This window comes from Aythya ferina, assembly GCF_964211825.1.
Source record: "Aythya ferina genome assembly, chromosome: 1".
NCBI classification, from domain to species: domain Eukaryota; kingdom Metazoa; phylum Chordata; class Aves; order Anseriformes; family Anatidae; genus Aythya; species Aythya ferina.
In genome coordinates, this window is record NC_140296.1 from 118,758,525 (window position 1) to 118,785,208 (window position 26,684).

Sequence of the window (26,684 nt, forward strand, 5' to 3'; positions counted from 1 at the left end):
ATGGTTTAGTGGGTGACAGTGGTGGTAAGGGAATGGTTGGACACCATGATCTTTGAGGGCTTTTCCAACCTTAATGATTCTAGGATCAATGGGAATTGATAGTATACATCTGAGGTATAAATTACCACAGAAATGCTTTTATAGGTAACCTCTTTTTGTAGCCTGCTAGTATTCTGGCGATGCTGAAAGGAAGAGAATTGTTTCTGTTGTCTATAACATAAGGTCTGGGCTCTTCAGTTAAAATGAAAGAACGGTGATTTGTAAATTGTCATATTCCAGAAACATCTCAGTGATTCCTTCTACCTTTGGAACTTTTTTTAGCAAGGTTGTTGTCACATCTATTTTTTTCTAGTGTAGCTGTTGACAATGTCAGCAAGAAGGCGTTGCTCCACATGATGGAGGCTCACTGTGTCTTGGCTTGTAGTGTAACAAATACAGCCATCCTTCTCTTCTGTGCCTGGGCAGTAGCACTGCTTTAAAACTTCTCTCTTGGATAGTGAAAACTAAATGAGTTTCCCTATGCAAGACTAAGCCACGATAGAACCTGAGTCCTGAGATACAAATCTGGCCTCCAGATTTGACCAGGGCAGGGAACTGTAAAGACTGCCTTTTAGAGGAATATGATTTTATTTCTGTAGGATAGTTTGGAAGTGTTACAATTTCACATGCATCACCAAGATGTTATCTGTAATGAAAAGCCCATATTTTAGATAATGCCAGCTACATACATGTGTGTAGTACAAGAGGAGGTTTATTCCTGGAGTACCTGTGCCTATACTTCTCCTCCACCCCTCAAGTTCCCCAAACACCAGGAGTTGTCTCTCTTTATCAAGAGCTCTTCTGTATCTACTTCTGATAATGTGACAGGCTTCACACATCCCTAGGATGACTGACAATACCTAAACTTTTGAAGAAGGATTGTCTGAACTGAGGGGTTTTACTGTTGGATATGGTGTATTTCAGCCCAGCATCTGATTGTTTGATGACAATCTGAGTCGTGAGTTGGAAGTAGTGTCAGCTCTAGCTGGTTTGCCCAGAAGGTCTCAGATTTGTGCTGTCATGTTAGTACCTGTTTCAGTAGTCTTCATGTGTGTTATGTACAAGCAGACATGTACCATTTGGTTCCAGGCTCATGGTAGCTTTATTAAAATCCAAAACTTAGTATTAGTAGAACTGACAAAATTTGAGAATATAAGAGACATTTACATATGTGAATTCCCTGCCTGAGGGAACGAAGTATGAGTTTGTGGAGTAAAGACTTCAGCTATGGTTCATTCTTGCTTATTCAGTGAAAAACAAAGGGGAAAAACAAAACACAATATCTTCAAAATCTTTTTTTTTTTTTTTTTTTTTTCAAATTCTGTCCCAAATGAAGGCGAAAGCAACTTCACAGAAGTCAGTGAGTAGGATAAGTCTTCCAAAGTACAAGTCTGAATAGGGTTGCTTTCTTACAGTTATCCTGAATTACCCCAGGTTAGCCCTTTGTGAGCGTATCCATACATCACATGGGCCTGAGAGTAAAGTCAAAGCTGATAGTGCAATACAACATATAAAAATAGAAGGCCCGAAGACCCCCTTCTTAAATACTGCACTGATCAGGCAATAGCCTGAAGCATAAGATTATCTTTCTTACAGTTTATATAGGTATGAGTAACCATACAACTATACGGAACCTCTTGAAACCCAGCACTCAATGCAGAACATTGACCTCCGTCATCACAGACGTCTATCTCCATCTCTCTGAGAGGTAATCTATTCTATAGCATGTGAAACAATCTGCCGTTCACCCTTAAATACTATATGGGTCAGGTCAGCAAGGATGAGAAGATACCTACATTCAGTTGTAAATAAATATTAACAAGCATTTCAGAAAATAAACAGTGTAACAGAGTCCAGCTATAAAATTAAGTCAGCAGATATTCAGCCAGTGATAAATAGATTCTGATGAGTTCATGTTCAGAGAATTTATTGCCAACAAGGACTACAAGCAGATATTAAGGCTTTCATCCCTGGTCTGTGCAGCACTGATGATGATTCCATTCTGTTGGTCTTAGATGCTTGCCTGGGGCAGGATTATTTTTTTTTGGCGGTACGTTTTTGGTCTATTCTCTTCATAGCAACTTGTACCCATTTCTGATCAGGGTGTACACAGATCTTGATACCTTTTGCTGTGATAAACCTGCAGGAAGAAAAAGTCAGACAGCCATTAAATTCTGGTTTACAAAGCCAGGCTCGAAGTTCTACTTTTATGCAGAGCATGAGGATCTGTATGGTAAAACCATATCACATGCTTGAGTTTGTAGTAGTTACTTGGTGCTTAGTAAGTGCTTAGTAAGTGCTTAGTAACATCAGTTCCATATCTGTGACATAGGTATGTATGTAGCATATACGCATATATGGTGATATTCAATTAAGAAAAAGGAGCAGGTCCCAGATTTGATTTAAAAAGCATGTGCTTGTGAGATCAAGAGACCAAATGTCTCCTAACAGAAGTCATAGTTAACGCAAACTCTTTCACGTGATCTTTCCCCTTGGCTCAGTGTACTGGGCTTCTGGCTTTACCCTACCCCCTCACTGAGATTTCTTCAGCTTTCTGGGCAGAAAGATGTAGCTGTTCAGTGAGACTTCTACCAGCATTTGTGAGCAACATGTTCAGGCTCTCCAGGATCTCCCCTTTGTCTCCCTCACCTCCTCAGTTGCTGATTTACTATTTCATGCGGGAACTGGTAGGGTGTCCTGAACTAGCCTGATTTAGCAAGTTGGGCTTTGAAGTGTCTTCTGATACCATTTCCCTTTTGATGGTAGCTTGGTTGCATAGGTAAGTCTGAAAGTGGACACTGCACCAGATACTTACATGACAGCATTTAAGGGAACTTGTTGCTTTTCATAGTTGACAAGCTGTCTGATGTCCAGTTTCTGTGTAGATAGAGTCACACAAGCAAATTTGCGCATTGGTTGACTTCCAATGCTTCCTGCAAGGGGAAAAGTAGATGGAGACAAAGGTGGTCAGTACTATATTCACATTTAACCATAAAAACTACATTTAAATTACAAATTCCAGATGATTTCCAGCTATGGTTAGAACTGGGGTGTCTCATGAGATGTGCAGCCAGAATACTAATTATACAAAAGAGCTTAAGGTGTGTTTTGTGAGACTATCTCTGAAGTTTTATTGGTATCATTATGATTAGGTCTGTATCATCTGCATATTAAGTGCCCATATGGAGTAATGCACCTTTACTAGGTAGATTTCAAAATGTTATCTAAATGTGGATCAATATAATTGCCCCTACTTTTCGCAAGAAGGGGAGGAAGGCAAGGCTACTTGTCTCATACCGGGCATCCAAAACTAGCCTAAAAAACCCCAACAACAACAACAAAAAACTACTTGAAATATAGATTTAACTGGCAGAATGCTTAGGATTTGCATACTCTTGCTACAAGTCTAATGTTATGGGTAGTGGAGTGCTACCTAATCCTATATTTATTCCATCATTTAGATATGTTTCAAGGAAAGGCAATGGAAATTAATAAGGAGGCAGCATCAATATAAAATTCTTTGTGCAACTGTCATGTTGCATAGTAATAATGAAAAATGGCAGCTCGTTTAAGTGAGATGGAGTGTACGTGTATATTACTGGAAGCCTTTGCTTGATCATTTCTGGTTTTCCCCCACCCTTCAAAGATAGGTTTGGAAAGGCACGATGAGGACAAACAGAATGCTGCTGTTTTCTGAGATTTATTTTAGAGGAATTTATAGAGAAAATGCCTTGTAGTCCAAGAGCTGTTCAGGTACAATTTGCTAAGTATAAAACCTGCTTCACGTAATCTCATTATCCGGGAGTTTTTCTTTGTTTGAAGCAGTTGCAATAGCTGAAGTAAATGCGCTTCAGCCTCTGGAGAAGCTGTGGCATGGCCAGTGCATGGGTACTGGCAGAGCTGCTAATTCTTGGGATTTTCATTGCCTGAAGGAGTATCTCTTCTGAACTCGTATTAGTCATGTGCGATACAATATATTTTCTTGAGACTCAGTGTAAGTACTGCATCGCTCAAAACTGTCTTTTCAAAATGTGATGTTAAAGAGTTCAAAGATAGTCAAACAGTTCTTAGTATCCCAGAAAATGGGATTTCTCTTCTACTAAGCCATTTCCAGGAAATGCACACAAGGAATACCAGCAGAGGTTCTGTAAACCTGGGAGCAAGACCAAAGTTTTCCCTGGCACAAAATCTGCACCCTTTTTTCCCATTCTTTTCCTATCCTTTGTCATTCCTCCTTCTATTCCTTTTTCTACCCCTTGCACACCATCCCAGCGTAATGTTCCAGACTTGGGTAATATTTATGACAAATCAGGCATCCTGGAGCATGGCCGTACAAACTGCCAGCCTGTGGTACTAAGGCACACGTTGCTGAGATGGACAGCGGTCGCACTAGTCAATCTATGAGAACATAGCATGATCCAGCTCTAGGGGCACTAAGGCAAAGCACTCAGCATGTAGCTACATAATCTTGTGAATGCTTAGCAGGTCTTAATTTGGTTTTGGTGTGGTTTTGTGAAGATGCCTTTTCTGGGTGTTTATATCTGCATGTTTTTGTGGGTTTGCGTATGGCTTGCATATGAGTGTTCTCCGTGATTTTTATCAGCTTGTTTGCATAAAGCTGATTGTAAGTGTCTGTGTTTGTGTGGATGTTCTACATGTAGGTCTTCTACAAGATGTGTGTGGCTTAATCCGAAAGTCATAAATGTCACTATAATACAACCCCTCTAGAAACATGGCTAACAAACATGGTTCATTTCAGTGCTCATTAATGTTCTTAAACAAGATACTAAATTGTATGAAATCAGGAGAAGAGAGAAAACCTTGTATAGATCCCTTGCTTTCCTTTACACTTTTTGTTCTTAGTTTGCCTGTCTATATCCAAAATATTTGTCTAGAAACAAGCACGTAGGTAATATGCGGTACAGAGCGGGAAGAACTTGTAATAGCTGGGGACATTCAGTTGGTAAAGGCTTTATGGTTTCAGAAGGACATAAAAAAAAAAGAAAAGTAGTATACCTATTTAAAGGAAAAGAATAAATCTGAAGCTGTTTCAAGAAATAATGTATGAAAATGCTATTAATGCATATAGCAGCAGTGAGATTAGAAGACATCGCATTTTCAAGCTTTCACAGTTTTGAGAGATAATAAGGCACAAAACCCCTGTAAGAGTACTAAGGTATAGAAATTCTCCTTGCGTTAAGGCAGAAGCCAAGCACTAATTGGTAAGACATCAAATGAGATCTCCCATAAATTCCCTCATGCTATAGCTGCCTCTCTTGTAGTTCTGATCTTGGTTTCTTGCAAGTGTGATCTTATGAATCAGCTCTGAGAATGAATCCTGCCTGAATGGGACAGCCCACTAGTACAGCGTGGAGCAATTCCTGTCTTCCTCTTAGGCTGTAAACTTACCTTTTGCTGTGTGCATGGTGAAGACACCAAGCCAGAAGATGACCAGGATAACTGCAGTATGGAGCTTCATTGCTGGTGGCTTCTTTGTCAAGGCAGAGAAGAAAGTGGTTATTGTGAGCCCCCTTTCACAGAGCTTATATACTGTCACTCAGTGGTCAGTTCTTGTGCTCGCTTATTGGGGCGTCATGGTGGGGTTGACTGTCAGTGGAAAAAATTGAGTGGCAGTGCTTTTTCTGGTGATAGAACCACCTCCTTCTCCCCACCCATTCTTTACTAGCCCCCCTGTGAAGGCTTTTCCTGCTCAAACCATGCTGTGGTTGCACTTGCTTCTTTGTTGCAAGTTAGGTTTATTTCAAGCTGCAAAAAGTGAGAGCTCTTGTTCTGTAGTGGAAACCTTTAATAAGTGTTCCTGTCCTTTCACACCTCGAGTTACAGAGCTGCTGCTGAGTCCCACCACAGAGGTAGAGAATAGCATTCAGAGTTACCTCTTTGACCAACGGACCACTTGAAAGGGGAGTTGTGAGCTAATGGATGATGGAAACAGGACAAAAGTGGCGTTTTCCATAGTAGCTATAGATTGTTGGTCACTTGAATGTGCAACTTAACGTAGCTTTCACAGAATCACAGAATGGCTGAGGCTGGAAGGGACCTCTGGAGGTCATTTGCTCCAACCTCCCCTGCTTAGGCAGGGTCTCCAACAGCCAGTTGCCCAGGACCATGTCCTAGAGGGCTTTGGAAAATCTCTGTGAATGGAGATTCCACACCCAAAAGAGTCCTGATCATGTCAAACATTTAACTTTCACCTGAAACAAATCAAAATGATACAAACTAGAATCTTCGAGAGCAATTAGATCTAATATACTACATATCTTCAACTGTGGGGAAAAAAAAAAAAAAGCCGTGATTGATTTTTTTCTTTTTTCTTTTCTTTTTTTCCTTTTTTTCCCCAATACTTAATATCTGTTTTTTTTTGGAAGTTGCCTACAGGTGTACAAAATTAATTCAAATATCTCCTACACCAAAGAGGTTCCCATTTGACTTTGTGTTATCCATAAAAATATGTGCTTGAAAACACACACAAAACCACCACCACCACATACACACAGAAAATGATCTCCCCAAAAGCTTTGGAGGGCTATCAGTCCCATTTCTATGTGTGGTAGAACTTGTCAAAACTTCTGTTTTCTCTGTGATTTGTGGCCAAAGCTGATACCACTAATATGGTGGGAGAGGGGAACATTCTTTTATTTATAGAGCCAGATCCACTAGCCCTTCTGCTAGTTGCATATACCTTTGAAGCCACAGTATTTTAGTTAAGAGGTTCATTTTATTTATATGTGTTATGCTGTGGTCTCTCTACTACAAAAAAGGGAGGGTACTGGACTGGCCTGGGTTACTGGACAGGGTTGTTACATGACAGTGGTTTTGGGTTTTGCACCAGCAAATATTTCCCAAGCAAGTTGTGGAACTCCAGTGAACACATTTAGCAGCACCTGAGCTGGCATCATTGTCTGGAGCCTCTCAGGAGAAAGCTCCCCTCATGGCCAGTAGAAAAAGCCCTGCTTTGCTAGGCCTACAGAGACCCAGCTGGGCCTTGTATGAACAGGTGAGCACTAGGCTGTCTGTGCATGAGCTAGTAAGGCAGCCGTATAGAGTAGCTGTCAGTGCAATGCATGAAGCAAATGGGAATCTGCTCTGACTTCCACGCCTCATCTCAGCAGGTTATTTCCAGATTTCAGATTTTTTTATAACATCAATATGAATTGTTTTACACAGGAAATACAGCATGCAGAAGTCACTTCCCAGCAATTGCTCAGGAAAATTAGATGGAGCTAAGAACTGAGCTCAGATTGGCTCCTAGGCTGTAGTGGTGATCTGTAACCCCAGTAATAGTCCGTAGCTCTTACTGTTAGAGAACATGCTACTTGGTTTACTTGTACATATCTGCATGTGACCTGTTCCTTCTGGTTTGATTCTTTCATCTTATATAAGGCATGCAAGCTGGAGAAGAGTAGGGGAAAAGTAGACTGTAAGCAGGCGTAAGGTAGTTGCTGCTTTGTTTGAATGGCTGTTAAATCCACTTGTAATGCCAACATAAGTTGCACTAAAATAGAAAACTAGACCCAAAGTTTTGAAGCCAAAGCTTCAACCCAAAGCACCTAAAGTCCATGTGTAATGCCACACAGGGGAGTAGTTGTACTGACCTTAGCAGTGCTACTGGGAAATTTAATGTTACGTCTTTGTCCAAGCATTGCTGAACACTGCCTGAAATAACTCTTTGAATGAGGTATTCCAACTTGTTGGTATGTGGCAGCTTTGGGATGCAAGATAGCAGCCCTGTCGTTGATGAAAGAAATTTTCTCCCTGTTAGGGCAGGAGATGCTCCCCCACTTCTCCTCAATGATACGGTGCATGTGTGTTTACTCACTGATACTGTGCCCACAGCTTTGAGTAAAAGGGTCCACCAGCTCCATTGAGCATGAACCAACTCAGAAAAAGTCAGTCCTTCTCACAGAATCTCCTGCAGTTTGTTGCTTGATCCCTGAGGTGGTGTTAGAAAGTCTGTTGTTTCTTCAGTTTTTCACTGTTCTTGATGCAGGGTGGAAAAATTGCCTTGTGGCAAGTTTTTCCCATCTTCATAGTTCTCATTTGCTGTGGTCTCTAGGGCTGTTCTTATGTGAAGCTGCCTTTTGTCTGCCACTTGGCTGACTCTTTTGTGGTTCACTCATTGTAGTATGTTTTGGAAGCGTGCTGGAGTGAACTGATCATTTGTAGCGTGTGGTAAAGCTGCAGTTGAAATGGACAGTATGATTTTGTAGTTACTTGATTGTGTAGTCTGAATTGTGGATAAAGATGATTAACTGGACCATGATGCTTCCCAAGCTCTCATCTATAGGTCTGCTGCTTTGCGTGCCATGACAACTGCCCTTCTCTGCCATACCTCTCGGTTAACACGGGCCCTCTGTGCCTACAGGGAGCAGGTATGTACAGTGGATAGGGCAGGTATGGATGTGTAGGTGTGTGAGTACCTAACATTGGAAGCCTACTGAACTACAAAAAACACTAAGGGCTTTGAGCTTGACTCCCAGGCTTCCTATACAATGAGAGGAGAGAACCAGTCATGTACATCTGTGCCCAAAGTATTAGGAAGCATCCAGTAAGAAATACAGAAGAAATGGGATTTGGTGTTGCGGGAACAACCTTGCTTCTCATTGGGATCTGCAGCCGTGAGGCCTTTCCTGGAACATTGCTCACGCTGCTCTCCTGGAGCGCAGCTGGCAGGACACGAGGTAGTGGGAGCACTGCTCTCTGCTGTCTCTCTCTCTCACTCTGTTTAAGTGAAAGCACTTTTTCAGGATGATGGACAGCCAGTTTGAAACTGTCCCTCTGCCTGAAGATACTTGACCCCCACAGCCTTCATCTCCTTCACAATAACATGTTTTGGGTTCAAGGTTGTAAGATACTGTCTGACTTTCCAGTCTGAAATGATGCATATTTTGAATAGAACAAGTTAGTAAATATCAACTGATATGAAGAAGACACCGTACAGCTGGGTCAGACTCTCATGTGGAAGAAGGGAGATGTAAGCCCTAGACCCTCTTCCAAAGACTACTGGCTGTAAAACGTTCACTGACCATGCCTGCTTTGCCAGCAGTTGCAACCATAAAGATTAAACAGCCCCAGGAGAGCAACAGCAAACCCCTGCTTGAGACACTCGAGGGCTCTTCTAAGCACTTCAGCCCCTGTTTGTTTGGACCAGCCTGCCTCCATTTCACAAATAAAGCAATAGGGTGTAGATAACTCTCAGGGGTATGTGAGAGTTATCAGGCACAGCAGGAGGCAAAGTCAGAGCCTGTTCTGCTAGTATAGCTCCTAACCAACTGATGAATGCAATCATTTTCTTAGTTTTTAACAAGGTCAGGTCATTTAAACTGAAATAATTATTGTACGTACCCTGTTTCATGTCAGCAAACCTGCTGAAGGAAAAAGAATATGCACAGAGCAGCATGTTGGGCCTGATAGAATTTCCTCACCAGGGTAAAGAGTTTGAAGTACTGCATTTCAAAGAGATGGGCTAAGGTCTTTACAACTAAGTAAATTATACACTCCTAGAAATGAGCGTCTTTAGTGAATATTCTGCAGCCCTTTGAACGTGAAGGTTATTTTCACTCTTCCAGGTTACTTGCCTCATGTATTCTAGGATACATCATCAGCTACTGTGCTTCAGCATGTGCATGGTGACCACAGCAGTTGTGGCATTTTGCATCTGTTGAGCTGCTGCCTGAAATTCATTTGTGTATTCTCTCTCTCTCCATCCTTCCTTCTTCAGGCCTGAAGCTGATTACAAATGTTTACTCCAGTTTTAGTTCCTATTCAGCTCATTTGCTCTTGACCAACCAACCTACAGTCTGTACAGAAAAATACCCTCTTTCAGGAACATACATGTATGTATCTCAACCCACTGTTTTTAGAGTGGGAGATATTAGCATCAGGAGGTATGTTTCTGTTAACTGAAGATTCAATATACACACATCTAATGCTGAATGCAGTAAGCAAGTACGTTATGTGTGATGAATCTGACCCTAATATATTTTGGTGATGTGTTGTTTCTTAACAGTTGGAGAACTGGTTAACAAAATTACTGACAAGTGACATCCAGTTGTGATTTCCACATGATTTCACTCCTACCCCCTTCTTTCCTTTCTTTTTCATCACTTTTGGTCTCAGATTTTATGCTGATTTCATAGGTAATTCTGGCATTTAGTTTCACTTTCTTATTGAAATTGGTTTCAAATCTATGTTGTGCCTTCTACCAGGTTTGTTAGGTCTTGCTCCATAGTTCTTCACAAGTTGAAGTATTTACTCTTAAACTCACATCAGGATTAATCTCTGCTAAACAGCCCAAATTAGGTGTATAATAAAGACCCACTGAAAACAATGACCCACTTTGGTACTCTTTTTTTTTGGGAGGGGGGGAGGGATTGTTGCATTGAAATATGGTCAGGTAACAACTGATGACAGTATTAGCATGACTTAGGAAGCTTCTGCCCCTCACCTGGAAATGGGAATCTGTGTTCAGTCTTTTTCATTCATACTGAAACGGAGTGGAAATAAACACGTGCTCAGTGGTCACAGCTCAGAGGCAGTGACTTCTGAACAAATTTGATCAGTTAAATCACATCTTTAATAACTAGTCTGTTTTGTGCTGCTTTTGGCAGAACTCTTCCTTTTGAAATGTAACCATATTAACAATGCTTTCTCTTAATCATATTAGAGTTTTTGCTTGTAGGCCATCTGTTTCCAGTACTATGTTGCCAGCTTTTCCTTAGTCCTGCTAACACGTTCCTCTCCTGATGTAGCGTGTGCTCTTAAATAAGAAGTTGTTACAAAATCTTTCCCTCAGGCATCCAACTTGAAGCGTTCAGATATGTAAAATTAGACTGAGAATGATTTGGTTTGAAAGGGACCTTGAACCAAACATACGAAGGCAGCTGAATGCAATCGCATCCTGGTTTGCTCCTGTTTTTAAGTCAGCTAAATGCATGCTTCTATACAGAATAAGTCTTTCATTTCTTTCAGCATGTTTATAAATGAGCAGTTTTACAGTCACCCAAGGGTTTCCAAGAGGAAGTCTCTGATCCCCAACTTTGTAACCTGAGTTGATCTTGTATGTTATAGTTCTTTGTGAGATCCATACCAGCAAGCTAACTGAACACCATGCAAGGCTGTATCTGCAGAGAATTGTAAAGGTGACTGTGACTTCTGTTTCAGCATGTACCATATTTAAATACCTTTATAGAATCGTACTTTTTTTTTTTTTTTCCTGGGAATTAATGGAATATTCTCAGATCATCCTAATAGTTTTTTCTTCCTTTTTTTTTTTTTTTTTTTTTTTTCTTTCTTTTTTTTCCTTCTTCTTTCTTTTCCTCAGTTCTCAAGTAAAACAGACAATGGAGATCTTGATTAGCATTTTTTTTTCTCCATGTGTGCCTTATCTGCAGGATCAAGGGTGTGGGAACCATGTCTTACTCTGTAAGTCTTCAGGAGAAGGGTCAAAGCTTTTGAGTGAAAAATAAATATGCTTGTCTGACCACAGGTATCTATGTCTGTGGACACTGGGGATAAATCTGAACCAATATCTTGCTTCTGGGTAAACCTGAGCTTTCCTCAGAAAACTAAAGAAACTCAAATTCTTATGTTTTCTCAGTGGGGATGGTTTCCTCTACTGTATCTCACACTCTGGAAAGAGCCACTTGGCCAATTGCTATGAGCTCAAATTCCTTTGCTCCGTGATGGTCACCACAGAGAATATGTTGAAGAACTAAGAGTGTTGGGGAGAAGAGATATAAAAACACAGATCAGTGATAGTTATATGTCTCAATCTCATCTGTTGTGTGTATAGTATTATTTACAAGAATGCGGGATTTTTCTTACCATTGTCAGGGAATAATTTTTGCAGTTTGTAACTATTTGAGCGTTTGGAGTTGAGGGCTATATAAAAAGAGCATCACAAACAAAGTGTCAGGTTCCTGACAGAAAAACAATAAGCAGAACCAGGACGCTTAGATTCAACTTTCAGTCCCTTATCTGCTAACTCCTCTTGTCCACCAAAGAATTATTCTAACTCCTTGGTATGTGTTTTCACCAGCCAAAGAGAACCCTACGTGCTCCCTGCTGTCCTGTGGCTGTCCAGTTCGTGTGTGCTGACTGGCCTCCTGCCAAGCAGTGCGTGCCCTTAGCCTCCTGACGTTTCCCCACGGTGCAGGCGCCGTGTTGAATCTTTCTCTCTCTTCAGAGACTACTCTTTTGCAAAGCTTGTAGGGATTTCTTTCTTCTAACTTCAGTTGAAAGTGGTCAGTGAATTAAAAATAAAGGGAAGGCAGATGAATACTGCAGAATTATTTTTTGGAAAGGTTACCTTCTCTGAACTTTGTAAAAGGGAATCCCTGGGATTTATTTGTTCTGTTTTTCCTCACATAGGCGATTTTTTTTTTTGTTTGTTTAAAAAAAAAAGTTATAAGTGTTTTTAATAACAAAACTTTCATGAGGTCCTATGACAGAATTTAACAAACTTTCTAGATTTTAATTGGCAGTTAAGGCTTCCAGGAGAGGAAGAGAAGAGGAAAAAATAAAAACATATAAAGCAAAGGGGAGAAGAAGGAAGGAAGGGGCCACTCCAGCATTTTTGCAAGAGAAATTCAGGGATTTCTTTTTAATGAGGATTTTTTTTTCCTTCCTTCAAAATTCAAAAGAATGGTAACAGGCATAGCCATTATAAGAGGTACTTTTTTACAATCTCTCAGATGAAGAACTGCCACACTTTCTAACCACACTGCTGGTGAGGTGCATTGCCTTTCTTCATGCTGGTTACTATAATCTGACAATTTTGGGCCACATCCTGTTCTACGAAGTGTTAAAACATTTCTTAAAACTGCTCATAGCACTTACAATCATCTTCTACAAAAGGAGACTTGGTGCTTATGCTTGGTACCTTTACACTGATACAGGCTGAGAAGCGCTTTCCTTTCATTTGGCTTCCATCTTCCCTTAGCCATTTGCTCAGTGAGCCAGTATCAATGGGAAGGTCACAGTGCGAATGAAGGCTTAGATGACAGGGGTGAGGAAAAAAGAACTCAGCTCGCACGGGCCTGCAGCAGACACCTACTCTTGACAATGTTCCGCTCAGAACTTTCTGAAAGAATCCTTGGGGTTTAGTCGTTCTCTGGGTTTTTCCCCTCGGCATCACTATGAGTATGAAAGCCTGCGTTAGACAAGTGCACCAGTCTGTATTATTCACCTGAGCTCACTGCAGTGAGTGATGCAATGTGGGAGGCAAGATGGGAAAATTCCTCCCCGCCACCCCCCCAGATGAGCTTTCATTTTATACTTCGTAATTTCAAAGAGCAAGCTGTGGCTGTTAAATGCTCTTTCACTTTTCCTTTGCAAACTAATTTTATCTCTCGCTAAAGGCTGCAGAAAACCCCACCGTGTCTATGACAGCAGTAAATTAAGAGCTCCCTCCCATGGCTGTCACATTTCTTGCACTTAATTCAGCTGATCTTGGCATGGCCACGGGCCACTTCATTCCTCTCCTGTGGTTCTGTGTGGCCCAATGTGCAACACTTTTCACAGTCCAGCAAAGCACGCCAAACCCAGTGACTGCCCTCACTTTCCTCCCATAAACAAACCCACCCCAAATGAACCACGTCCCAGTGGCCAGTTAGGCCACATGCTTGTGCCATGTCTAGCTTCAGATGATCAGTTTGCTCCATGTACACTAGCTTATTTATTGACCTATGAGACTTATTTCTTCCATCCGTATTACTGTTCTTTGAGATAAGCAGCTATTTTCACAGAATCACAGCATGGTTGAGGTTGGAAGGGATCTCTGGAGGCCATCAGGTCCAATCTCTCTGCTTAAGCAGGGCCACCTAGAGCAGGCTGCCCAGGTCTTGTTTAATATGTGGAATGAAAAGGCTACTGACTTCATAATATACAGGCATGCGTAGCAATAGATGACCTAATCCCTGCTTGATAGAGCAATTTGTACTTCTGAACTAAGCAGGTATTGATGCAGCCCCAAACTAGATAGGACCAGGGTCAGCTGTTTGTCTCTAGTTATAAAACTCAAGGATTGCCCGATTTATCCCAGTCCTTACCTTGCTCCAGCTCTTCTTGTCGTCAGTCCACTTGTGAGCTGAGCTATTTTACCTCCTTTCACCACATGCGACCAGCAGATTCATTTGGAGTAGCAATAATGCTAGTGCACAGTGTTTCTTTCCTGAGGTTCTCCAAAAGTTGTAAGAATATTAGAAAGTATAACTAGGACACCTCATTCCGAAAGGGGAAACAGGTCTGGCAGAATAGAGAAGTAATGCTGTGGCAGTGCACTGTTCCTCAAACGGGCTGTGGAGAGGGTGTTACAGCCACCAGGCACCACTTCTCTTTGCTGGAGTCCTCTGCTCTGTCAGGGGATAAGGCTCTGTCGTTCAATTAGAAGACAGATAAAGTTTACAGCCTCAGTCTCAGGGATTTTTGCAAACAACGACTGCAAAATAAGTAGAAGCTGAACTCTCACCTTGAGTTAGTAATAGCATTTTTCAGTGGCAATTAGTTATGGTTTTTAAAAGGAGTAACCAGAGAGGGGAGAATGCCTATATTTCGATCCAGTCTGTAGGGATGCTGAGGCTGCATTGCCTATACTTTGTCTCATTCCTTTATTTTTATGGGGACCTGCAAATCCAATTTATCAATTACAATGCGATATTACCAGCATCTTGTTTCATATTCAACCAGGAGGAATTATTCTGCAGATAAATCTCCTTCGTCCACATATTGTGTAGAGAAGCAGTTGGTGTATATATACATTTGCTGTGCCTACTCCAATGCTGGAGGTGCTCAAGGCCAGGCTGGATGGGGCTTTGGGCAACCTGGTCTGGTGGGAGGTGTCCCTGCCCATGGCAGGGGGGTTGGAACTGGATGGGCTTTGAGGTCCCTTCCAACCCAAACCCTTCTGTGATTCTGTGACTTGTATGTATGGTTTTATTGTTTGGCAATGAAGCCCGCAGGAGATGTGCAAATCTGGTGCTCCTTGCAAAACTGCAGGAGTTCCCTCATGGGGAACCAGAGCTGGGAAGTTAGCAAAATCTTCCTCTCTCTCTGAATTTGTACCTTGATCCTTCTGGCAGCAACCTGGTTGAGCCTCGCAATCATGATTTGTTATTCAGCCTTTAAGCACTCTCGTGCTCCCATCTGATCTCTCCTTCTGTGCCCTCTAACTAAATATATCTCATTCCTCTGTATCTTCTTCATGAAGGGAGCACAGCTCTCACTGAAAACCAATTTGATGGGGTTGAGGTCCGAAGCTCTGCCAACCCTCTAGGCTCCTGAGTGCCCTTTTGCTTCTCCTGTGAGTGAGGTGCAGCAGGTGGGTCGTGGAGGCTGCTGCTCCTCCCCACCCCCTTCCTTCAGACCTAACGTAGGTAGCTCGTGACATGAGCATGGGCAGTGTTGCACTTCTGCTGTGCCATTCCTCCCCAAGGACTCACCGCCTTGGCCTGCAGTGGGTAAGTACAAAGAAAAGGGAGGGAACATGGTGCTTTCAGGGAATAATGTAGGGCTGGAGGTAGCTGCAGTCTAGTCCAAGTAAGCCAATCTTTAATGGCTAACCTTATTCTTATTTTATTCTTATTTTATTCTTATTCTTAACTTATTGCTTATTCTCTGGTGATGTAAGAATTACCTCAGGGAAAGAAAGGGTTGAAAGGTGTGTCATAGAGCCAGGGCCTTAAACCTACGTTTAGCAATTGTGAAGAATGGGGGGAACAGAGATTGCAGAGAGAGGAAATCGTCAGGCAAGTGTTAAGCCTCCTCTCCCTGGGCAGAAGTGTTGGGGGGAGGAGAAAAGAGGAGGAAATGTCAGAGATTGAGAGGTTTAGTTGCCTTGGGGAAATGCAGCCTAATAAAATGAATGTCAAGGGCAACCTGAGTTGCAAGCTTGTGTTGTGAGGGAGCAAATCAGAGTGTCAGTCAGCTGTGACCATCCCTTATTCTTCCCAGCCAGGGACTGGAGAGACTGATCTGGGACCTGCCCTGGCCTCACTGCAAGGTAGAAGGGCCTCTCAGGAAGGCGAGGTCAGATGGTCTGCTGTTCCTTCCTGGCCTGACAAGCTGCTAAAGTACATTTCCCTTCAGCAGAGCTTGCCATTGCAGCAGTCCAGTTTTAGCTGACTTTGGGCACATCTTGCTTAGGTACCTTCACGGTAGAGGGAAGGGGACTGGAGTTTGAACAGGTGAGAACAAGGTTTTGTGCCTTCGTGATCCTGATGTGGTGCCTTGAAGGCTCCTTGCACTTCGCTCGCTCTGTGCGGGTCGCTCTAGCTGGAGCCCAGCGAGGCCTGAAGCTGGTGAAGCAGAACAGAGGTGGTTAAAAATCAGCAGGGCGTGCTGGCCAGAGATGAAGTGCCAGTCTCTTAGAAAGAAACAGAAATGACTGCCAGGGCTGGTTTTGCAAGGCCTTAATTTCATGTAACAACATTTCAGTATGAAAACTCCTCTTTTTAGCTGCTGACTGTTGAGCATCTCCTTTCGAGTGTTATTTCTATAAAAATAATACGTTCTCCTGCTCAGCCACATCACGATCGTATTCCTGAATGAACTGAGTGATTTATGCTGTTTTTCTAGATACTTCTAAGGCACTTTTCACTATAGGGTTGACCTGCTCCAGAGGATTTTTTTCCGTTTCCCTCAATATGATGATGAGAGATCAGGCCTGCTTGCTACAGATGCAGTGTGAACAAGTGAACACATGAACAGCACTATGCATAAGGGAGTAAATGTGTTTTGTCACATCTCATGCGTAATGCATGGAGTTGTCTCCGTTGTACCTGATTATTAAAGGAATTGGAGAGTAAAGAAAGATACTCAACTGAAGTAGAGGAGAGAAGAAAAAGCTACCACTCAGGGTCTTCCACCCTTTTTGCTGTAACTGTTACACAGGGACCTCTCCTTCCCATGCCATGTGGGTTAAATAGCCGGCTTCAAGCTAACAACAACCCCTCTGTCCAAAGTTAATCATTCTCATCAATTTTGGCATTTCAAAATCCTGATCAGGGTTGAGAGTACGTCTTCGCTGGTAATTTTTGAAGGCTCAGAAATAAGATGCATTGGCTTGTCAAAGTGTTTAAGCCCAACTAGAAGCTGATTCAAATGAAGCTGGACAAGCTTTCCAGAAATCTGCAATAGTCTGTTATAAAAGACTAAAGAAGATAACCTACCAGAAGTATGAAATGGTGATGTAAATGGACCTACTGACTTTGTGAGGACCACTGCGAACATTTCTAAAAGCCTTCTGTCTTCGTTCCCTCTGTTCTGTCCCGCTTCATAGCTGGGGATTCAGCTTGTGTGTAGAGATCACACCTTACTGCCCTTCACAATGGGGTTGTGCAGCAGGCTCTTTCCAGGAGAGGTTTTGTGTATCCTTGCTGTTTGATAGTGGCTTTGGTGAAGAGATTCTGTTATCACGGTCATTCTTTATGCAAAGAAAGGTTCATATATATATATATATATATATATATATATATATATATATATATAAAATATATTTTTTTTTTTTCAGAAAGCACTAGAAAAATACTCAGAAAGTCCGATTTCTTCCTATAACCTTCTGCATATTGCCTGTGTTGGCTATGCCTGTCCAGTGAGGATATTTTTTACTTTCTTTGTATTCTTTACTTAATACATATACCCAAATCTCCTAAGAGTATATTATATTCAGCTTTCCAATCCTGATCTCTCAGAAGCTGAAGGCCCCTAAGACAAGGTTGGATTATAAAAAATTGTGGCTTTTTTTTTTTTTTTTTTTTGTCAAGGAAGGGCTTTGCTTTTCCGTGCGGAGAATTCTAAGTATTTAGGGATATGGTACTCACCTTGGGAGAGAGCAGGGAGGCAAAGTTAGGAAATGCACCTGTCCTGGCTGGCCTGGGAGTTCTGGCACTGCTGAATGTCAGATGACGAGTCCCTCGGGCACTGCTCTGAAATTACACTGTTCTTACGGTCTCCCTGCTGCTTCAGTTGGGCATATGGCTCAAAGTAATGAAAAGAATGAGATGGGTATTAGCCCAGCGCTGCCTTCGCCTGCCGCTGTGCCTCTGACTTGGTTTGAAATGACGTGCTGAGCAGAGGTCTTGTGCATAAAACAGCTGGTTGGTTTGAAATGTATTAAAGCACCCCGGAGCAAAAATGTTCTCAAATGGCAAAAGCTGGACAGGCTTCATGATTTTTCCTTTCATCGCTGGGTATTCTGTTTGAGCTCAGGCTTCTCTCGGGCTGTTGGCAGGTAAGTGCGTGCTCACACACACTGCTAGCTTAGCAAGGTGCCTCGCTGCTGGCTGGTTGTGCCTGTGCTTGTGTTATTGCAGTGTGGCAATTCCAGGAGGCAGAGAGCTTGTGGCTGTTTTTTTTTTTTTTTTTTTTTTTTTTTTTTTTGCTTTTTAGAAAAGCCAGGACTCCAAAGAGGCTTTGATCAAGGTGAGCTTTCCTTCCAGCCCCTGCCTGCTGTTACCCAAACAGGGAGCAAGGTGCCCCTCTAGGAGAGCTGGCTTGTAAACCAACCCCGTAGAGGGGGTGCAGAATCCCACACGCTCTCCAAGTTCTGCTCCCACCCCACCCAAAAGTGGCTGTTTCTGTTTTCCCAGGGAAACAACGTGGTGGCAGCTGGCTGTGGCCTTGGGTCCATTTTTACCAGAGGCTACAAACCTTGCCAGTGATTTTTGGGATCCTATTCTGAGAACGTGAAAGGCTGTCAGCTTATATAAAGTCTTATGCAAGAAATTATTCTAGGGAGAATTCAAAGCTGATTTTTCCTCCCACCTGTGGCTATCCATTACATTTTGCCTACGTGTTCTTTCCATGCCTTTTTTATACTTTAGTGAACTTAATACCTAAGCTGCTGAGCACATTAGTAATGCTTCACTGCAGCCCCTAGCCCCTGTGCTTCGGTGCCACTGCTGTGGTATTGCAGGAGAGGGAATGTCCTTGGCCTCTCTCTCGGCTGCTCTGTGAGCAGGAAGCAACACCTCATTAATATCTTTTACTGACCGGTGATTGCTGGGTGCCACTTTGTGGAATGAGAGACGGAAAAGGCTCTGTTATGGCATTTGGCCTATCTCCTGGATATTTAAAGGTCTGCCCTGCCTATAAATAAACTCTTAACAGGAATTGTCTCGGTGCAAGTTATTGATGGGCCTGGTGTTGTGACAATGGGGCCTCGGCTCTGAGCCAGCGCAGGCCTGATTGAACAAACGAGGCCTGGGGGCCTGCTGCTCCACTGATGTGGGATGCTGGGTGGCTTGGGGAAAGCAGTGCTTCCATCCTGTGAAGCAAGGGACCCCCATGGCCATGCACTGCTAGGGCCTTGGGTGCACCAGGGTCCGCAGAGCTTATAGCAGGTACAGGAGCAGCCGCTGCTGCTGACTTCGTACCTGCCTTCATTTAAACCAGGAGCAGCTTGCTGCTGGTGTGATTAGATATCCCCTGTTCCGCTAGTTCTCGTCTTTCTCATGTTCCATACATTAGATTTTGATCTACTGTGAGGGAAATTCTTCCTTCTTGATATGTTTTTCTTTTTTTTTTTCCCTGCGGAGAAAGTGAATGGTGCTGTATTGTAGCTATAGAGCATAGCAGTACAGAAAACAGCTTTTGAGTATGGGAATAGTACACAGTCCAATTTCTATTTAGTCTTATGCATACTCCAAATCTCAGCGGGATGGATTTCAATGAAGAGCTTCTGTGTCACAGGCTTGTCTATTTAGAAGGACCTTCCTTCTAGGATAATTAGCGACAGGACAGTATTCAACTTCATTCTGTACTTCCTTCTGACAGAACTGCTGAGATTTTTATACTGTTATGCACAAATGGTATCATTTCTGCTGGGGAAAGGCAGACACCTCTGGGTTCAGTGCATCCTAATAGTCACAAGTGACTTGCACTTCATTTTGTCAGTTTAGCCTAAAAACATTAGTCCAGGTACTGTGAAAGAAAGTGCCCTTTGTTTAGATTCCTACACTGCTGTTTCTGCTTGCTTCTTAGAGATCTCACTGTCTATTTGGCAGAGGCCTGCATAATAAGTACCTAAGCAAAAGTAGCTGATAAGTAGAGAATGCAAGTTGAAAAAATAGTGAATTCACAAGTGCAAATATTTCTGCTGGAAACCTAAACCTAGGAAGTGTGCATATCTGGTGTAGAAATGGCAGACTGCAGCTTGACTGGCATAATGTGTTCAGCTGAGGCAGAAAAAATTCACCTAAAAATTTGAATTTTGGTTTCTCAGAACTGAAACCATCTATAGAGAAGACATTGCAGACCCACAGTTATGATAAATTTATGCTTAATACAATAAATTAGTTCAGAAGCTATTTCACAAATTATTCTCAATATAGAATGATGGAAACTTCATCAGATTAAAACATTTTCTACCAGTGGCTCTATTGGATCTGCGAGACTGATTTAAGTCACTTTCACAAATCAACAATCTGAAATTTGCCTTTGAATCCCGTGACTTTAGTTATGTATCTTTTGTTTACACATCAATCGTAAGAATTGTAGCATTAATTATAAAATATTTCATTTGATTATTGTAATCCAAAATCCTTACATGATTTTTTTTTCAGCTAGTAAGAAATGTATTCTATAGCTGTATGTACTTAAGCAGTTATTTTTTTTTTAGTTGTAGTATTTGCATTGTAATAGACAGGGAAAGGTGAATGATGTGTTTCATATTTATGCTGTAATTAACTTCCCACCTACTCTTTCTATCAAGTTAATTTTGGAAGGAGACTGGAATTCAGATTCATCCATTGAAAGCTAACATTTTAAATTCTCTAATATGGCTTAATAGATTTTCCACACTGAACAGTTTTTTGAAATCTTCAGTAAAAGTTGCACTCTACAGAATTCTGGATAACAGCAGTGAATGTGCCAATATAGAAACTCTGTAGGTGCTGACATTTGAATGAATAGAAACTTTCTTAATTCAGGAAATAGTTTATTGTACTTTAATTAGGAAGTGTGATATGGTAATTTAGTTAAAGATATTTCACCTCGTTCTTTCTATAAAAACTTTTACTTAACTACTTCAAAAGCTCACTGATTCAATAAATGGCAGTTTTCAATGTCTTAATTTACTGTAATATGCTTAATTACTAGCATTCATTTTATGTTCATTTGGGATATAAAAAGGTTCATTTTTTAAAGTAATGATAGTAAAGTAATAATATAATCAGAGAAAGATTTAACTAAAATGAAAACCTGTACTTCTACAATTTTGAATAATTGATTTTCCTCTGCCTTGTTTACTTACAATAAAATGAAGTTTCAGAAAAGGTAAGGCTTCATCGTTAAATATAAATACATCTGAAATCAAAGAAAATAAGTCAGTAGTGATTACAGTAAATTGTTGTGGGTGGTTTGGAGTAAGAGCTCAGGTTTCTAATAACAATACAAAACTCATTTTCCTTCATGTTGAAACTAATGTAAGAGGTCTGTTTATCGTGAGCCTGTATTTTAAACTACAAGAATCTATTTGAGCTCTGTCCAGGAGGTGTATGTTTAACTGGTGTTGGATGTGTGCCTCTTCAGGATGGGGCATTCACGTGGCAGGAGGTTCTGTCCTTCCTCAGATGGCTTAGCGTATTTGTGATGTGGAGCTCTACCAGTGGGATGCTCCTTGCTGGTGGCAAATCCAGCTCTTCCGCCAGTTCAGAGGGGGTGCTTTGTAGATGTAAATCTGAGTAGATATGGAAACGTCTGAAAAAGTGGAGAGAAAACTCAAATCTTAATTATATATTTTATTTAATAAATTGGTTTATATTTTGCTCCCCTTTTGGCACTGGAAGTTGAACTAGTACACAAGTCTTGGAATATTACTTTGGTTGCTTCATTATTTTATTTTTCTTGTTGTTTTTAATGCTGTCAATCTGCAGCTTTGATCACAAAAACTTTCTTCTTCAGTTGCTCTCAAGAAACTGTAACTGTAGATCAACTGACTGCATAAGCATTACAGCCCAGTTCCCTCCTGTTTAAAGAAAATCAGCACTTTTCAGTGTGGAAACATGCACCTCTTGAATGAGGAATCCACACCGGAGGATTAGGAGGTTTGATTCATCTGAAAGGATTCTGCAAACTAATTTTGTAAAATGATGGAAATAAAACTGGGTTTAAAAAAAAAAAAAAAACAAAACAAAACAAAACAAAACAAAACAAAAAACAAACAGCTTTCTCCCCCCAAAACAAACAAACAAGCAATTCAAGATACGTTTAACAGAAATGAAAGGAGACTTTTTGCTTTCTCTTTATAATGTAGGCATAGTGAAAATGTAAAGTTGCATTGTGGAAAGATTTCACAAAGAGCCCTTCTGAAGTTCACTGAAATGCAGAAAGTGAGCAAACAGATGTGCTGATGGTTCCATTTTACTGTCTTAGTTGTAGACATTTATCCTGAATCAGGCTCTGCTATTTTACGAGTTGCCTTAGTTTTGTCCCTTGCAATAAAAATAATGTTGCATCTAACATCTATGACAGTGATAGGATCCATGGTTTATTACAAGATGGTAGTGTTTGTAATTTATTTGCTTTCTTCTGTCCTTCTCCAAATGATGGTCAATTGGCCTCAGCCTCTCCCATTTTCTTCAGGTTATCTGCTGCTGATGCTTAAGGTTGGAGTGATATAACAAGCAGGGCAAAAACGCACAAAGTTTCCATAGGATAAAAAGAAAACTTGAGCATATATGCAGAGTATTTAGTTTTATGTGATTTGCCAATAACTGTTCCAATAATGAACTTCTATTAAAATAGAATTATCACTGCATATCATTCTCATCTTTGGCATGCTGTATGGATTCATGATGTTTTATCTTAATCCTGGGCGCAGCAAGATAATTGGGCTCAGGATGCTATCAGATTAAGTAAATTATCTTCACAGTGAAAGACTGAGTACTGACAGAAATACTGAAGCTAGTTTGTGTATTAATAAAGTTTCTTCATTTCAGTGTTCTTCCTAATGTGAAGAGTTTGTAGTTGAAGATAGTTTACACTTTTTTTGTATAGCAATTTATCACCTCATGGACTAGGAGTTATAATGAATTTTTGTAAGTCCTCCTCAGTGTTTGGTTAGTTGACTTCTTGCCAAGGGAGAATCAACAAATCACTTCTGATTCCAAAGGAGATGGTGTTGGTTGCATGAACTCGGAGATGGGCATTGACTACCTGATTGCGTCTTTTCTTATACACAACTTAGATCAATGTAAGTGATTCTTCCATTGCATTGTGCATCTTATATTTTCTGTGTCTGTGATTTCTTCAGTTATTCAGAGATAACTGCTTCATGCAAATGTAAGGAGTTGAAAGCTTTAGGAAGGCTATTTTTTTTGGCCTTGGGAAAAACGTTCTTTGTCATCACAGTAAGATCCAGGAACCTCAGTCTTGCACAAAGAACCATTTTGGCAGATAAATATATGTGAGAAGAATATTCTGTGAAGGGCAAGACTACAAACTAAGTAAATAAGCTGAAAGACCCATGTCAAACAGGCACCCAAAACCATTTTTAAAAGAAGAGCCCTCAACAGAACACTGCAGTTGTTACTATGTCAAATGTTTTCATGATATGCTGTAGGTCTAGTGCACCTCATAAACATTTATTTATATGTATTGTAGACATATGTTTCATATGAGATTTTATATATCTTTATATAGAGATGCTAAATCCTATGTGTGTGTTTTTAAGTATACAATATTAATAGCTCTTTATAATAACACCAACTAGATTATTTACAGGATTGCAGGAAGACCTCTTAGCCCCTTTCTCCTTCACTCGCCTGTCAGGTACGTAAGGAGGTAGTGCAATGCTTTCTTTTCAGGGGATTTCTGTTACAAAACTTTGTGGTCCATGCTGGCCTGAGCCAGAGTTTATTGGATTTCCCCTGTGTTTCCTTCTGTGCACTTTTACTGCTCACATACACAGAGAAGGGAATAGCAAAGTAGATAAACTAATTCTGAATCTAGTAACAGAATAAAAAAAAAGAAGTCAAAATTGCTATTTTTGGAGGAGGCAAAGCTAGCTAACCAGTCTGTTTTGCACAACAAAACAACTTGGGGTTCTCAGTTACGTTCATAAAACTTCTCTCCCAACTGACACCTGATTTAAAGATGAAATTAGCACATATGAAAACTAAAAGGTAGTACATACTAATGTTTGTAAGGATGGGGAGTATCTATTCAAAAGGGGGGAAATGGTATTAAGAATTAAATCCAACAAGATGAAAATTTAGAATGAATACCAGCAGTATGAGTAATAAATGCAGAAAGATGCAGACTAGGGTACAGTGCAAGGGAAATGTTGTCCATGTTTTATAGCTGAAGTACCAACAGGTAAAACCCTCTGCAAGAGGGTATTGAGTATCTTGAAGGGTCAGGGATGAAATATCCTTTGGCTTTTAAGAGTATGGAGGACTGAGAATTATTGCCTGTAGTATGGGGAGTGGCTAGAATTGCTGACATTTAAAAAAACATTGTCATAGTTTATGAACAAGAAAACTCAGAGACCCGGCTCCACTCGTTCAATTTCAGCCTTTTTTCATTCTCTACGTAATTGTGTGCCGTGTTGGTTTTTTGTTTGTTTGTTTCATTACTGTTAGTCTATGGTATAACGAGAGTGTTTTGCTGTTGTGGTTTAACCCAACAGGCAGCTAAACATCACGCAGCCATTTGCTTACTGCCCCAACCCCTCCCCACGTGGGATGGGGGAGAGAATTGGGGGGAGTAAAAGCTTGTGGGTTGAGATAAAGACAGTTTAATAAGATAGGAAAGGAAGAGAAATAATAATGACGATGATAATAATAGAATGTACAAAGCCAGTGATGCACAATGCAATTGCTCACCACCTGCTGACTGATGCCCAGCCCATCCCCAAGCAGCAGTCCCCCTCATCCCAGCCAGGCACGCATTATTAACTGTTCAACATAGCATGATGTGGTGTGGGACATCCCTTTGGCCAGTTTGGGTCAGCTCTCCTGGTTCTGTCCCCTCCCAGCTCCTTGTGCACCCCCAGCCTACTCACAAGCACTGCTTGGCAACAGCTAAAACACTGATGTGTTATCAGCGTTATTCTCATCCTAAATCCAAAACACAGCACTGTACCAGCTAATAGGAGGAAAAATAACACTATCCCAGCTGAAAGCGAGACATTTGCATATTTCATTAGGCTCATTTCTAGCTGTGCTGTCCCTGGCCATGTTGTATAGCTGTGAATAATTAGTATCTGATGTCACCACTGGCATGTGTGAGAAGCACGAGTAAAGGATCTCAAAAAGCAAGTTTTCTTGTTCATATTTACAAATGGGTTCTCACTTCTAGTGCCTTACTCCTTGGATTTATGCTCATGGCCCCTTGATATGGGAGAGGACAGAAATTTTGAAGGCAACAATGACATCTTTTATTATACCAATTGAAATATTCAGAATATAGAAAGAATATCAGGGTCTTGAGAGGCATAACTGGAGGATGAAGAAAGTTAAACAGCCTCTTCAGCCTCTCAGGGACCAAAATAAAAACAAAGGGCAAAGATGGACAATTGTAGTATCCTTAAACTCAGTGCCTTCCTCTATACTAATAAATTGAACAGTGCCAGAGGCTCCCAGATGCCGAGTATCATTTTGTTTATACTGCCCTAGTGGTGTCAGTGGCATGTTTTGGCCCCAGCCAACTAACACTCTACCAGACAATTGCCACGCGCAGCTTGAAAGTTAACAAGGACCAAAATGCTTTGGTGTGTAAGAGAGGAGAGCAGCAGCTAAAGAGAGAGCCAGTCTGTGCTAGAGAAAAAGTGTTGGGTGCATTTCCCTTCCTGGTATAGACATGGCAGGGGGGCTGGGATTAGATTATCTTTAAGGTCCTTTCCATCCTGAACTATTCCATGTTTCTGTGATGGGCATTAGCTCTCCAGTGTGTTGATGCATTTTTGTCAGCAGTCCAAGGTGGACGGTTGTGAAGCTGTTGCATGTTATGAACTAACCAGGGCTGAATCTAATATGGACTTGGAGAAGACCATTTTTGGTCATCTTATTTTCTTCTGACCAGAAAGTTTGGCATTACTTTCTTTTCAGAACAGGTCATCTCTCCATCACACAGAGTGTGTGTCATCATCTGTGTAAGATGAAACGATCAATGTTAGTGGTGTTTTCATTTGTTTTCTATTGCATAATAATTTTTCACCTGAAAGCTGTTCCTCATCGTGATCTTATTTCATATTTGAAAAGACTGCAAATAGATGGGAGTGGCAGCGGATAAATGGGACTCCTCTGAAATTGTGCAACAAACAGAAGCAAAGAAAACAAACCAGCCCCTAACCATTACACTTCTGAAATTTCATCATAATTCCTGAAAGGAGTTTTTATCAGCTGCTTCCAGTCCTCTGGTTGCTGCTTGGTTTGGGGCCACATCCTTGGACTACATCTCCCATGGTGCTCCTGCAGGTGCTGCACATCCTCTCCCTCCAGGCAAGGGGATGCTGATGCCTAAAGGCAGTCACCTGCCTTTGCTGAATCATGGCTGATGGTCTCCCCTAGGAAAGCTGTTTACAAGCAGACATTTTTATGCCTAGTGTTCTGATCAAAATCCTGTATGTTCAATCTTCCCAGTCCTTCGTGGCTTCTAAAAAAAGCCAGCAGCTTAGGTTAATGGCT

At 41.2% G+C, this 26,684-nt stretch overlaps 2 protein-coding genes across 5 annotated transcripts in view; one reads left to right on the top strand and one right to left on the bottom strand.

Annotated features, from left to right (window-relative positions):
* LOC311438611 (uncharacterized protein) overlaps window positions 1-26,684 on the top strand; it is a 255,304-nt gene that overhangs the window by 79,199 nt on the left and 149,421 nt on the right. The window contains exon 6 of the mRNA XM_084523184.1: window positions 23,136-23,248. Coding sequence (XP_084379310.1) covers window positions 23,136-23,248 — 113 coding nt within the window. The remainder of the gene's footprint in view (window positions 1-23,135; window positions 23,249-26,684) is intronic.
* On the bottom strand, window positions 1,123-14,249 carry LOC311438629 (lymphotactin-like). Of its 4 annotated transcripts, none has more exons than XM_084523223.1 (4): window positions 14,109-14,249; window positions 5,449-5,530; window positions 2,855-2,972; window positions 1,123-2,179 (listed from the first exon to the last, which is right to left on the bottom strand). In XM_084523223.1, the coding sequence occupies exons 2-4, from the start codon at window positions 5,516-5,518 to the stop codon at window positions 2,074-2,076; spliced, it is 294 nt and encodes a 97-aa protein (XP_084379349.1). In that variant the 5' UTR covers window positions 5,519-5,530; window positions 14,109-14,249; the 3' UTR covers window positions 1,123-2,073. The 4 variants fall into 4 exon arrangements, with proteins under 4 accessions (XP_084379349.1, XP_084379347.1, XP_084379348.1 ...); XM_084523221.1 differs by having other exon boundaries at window positions 5,449-5,646; window positions 14,109-14,242; XM_084523222.1 differs by lacking the exon at window positions 14,109-14,249 and adding an exon at window positions 12,898-13,189 and having other exon boundaries at window positions 5,449-5,646.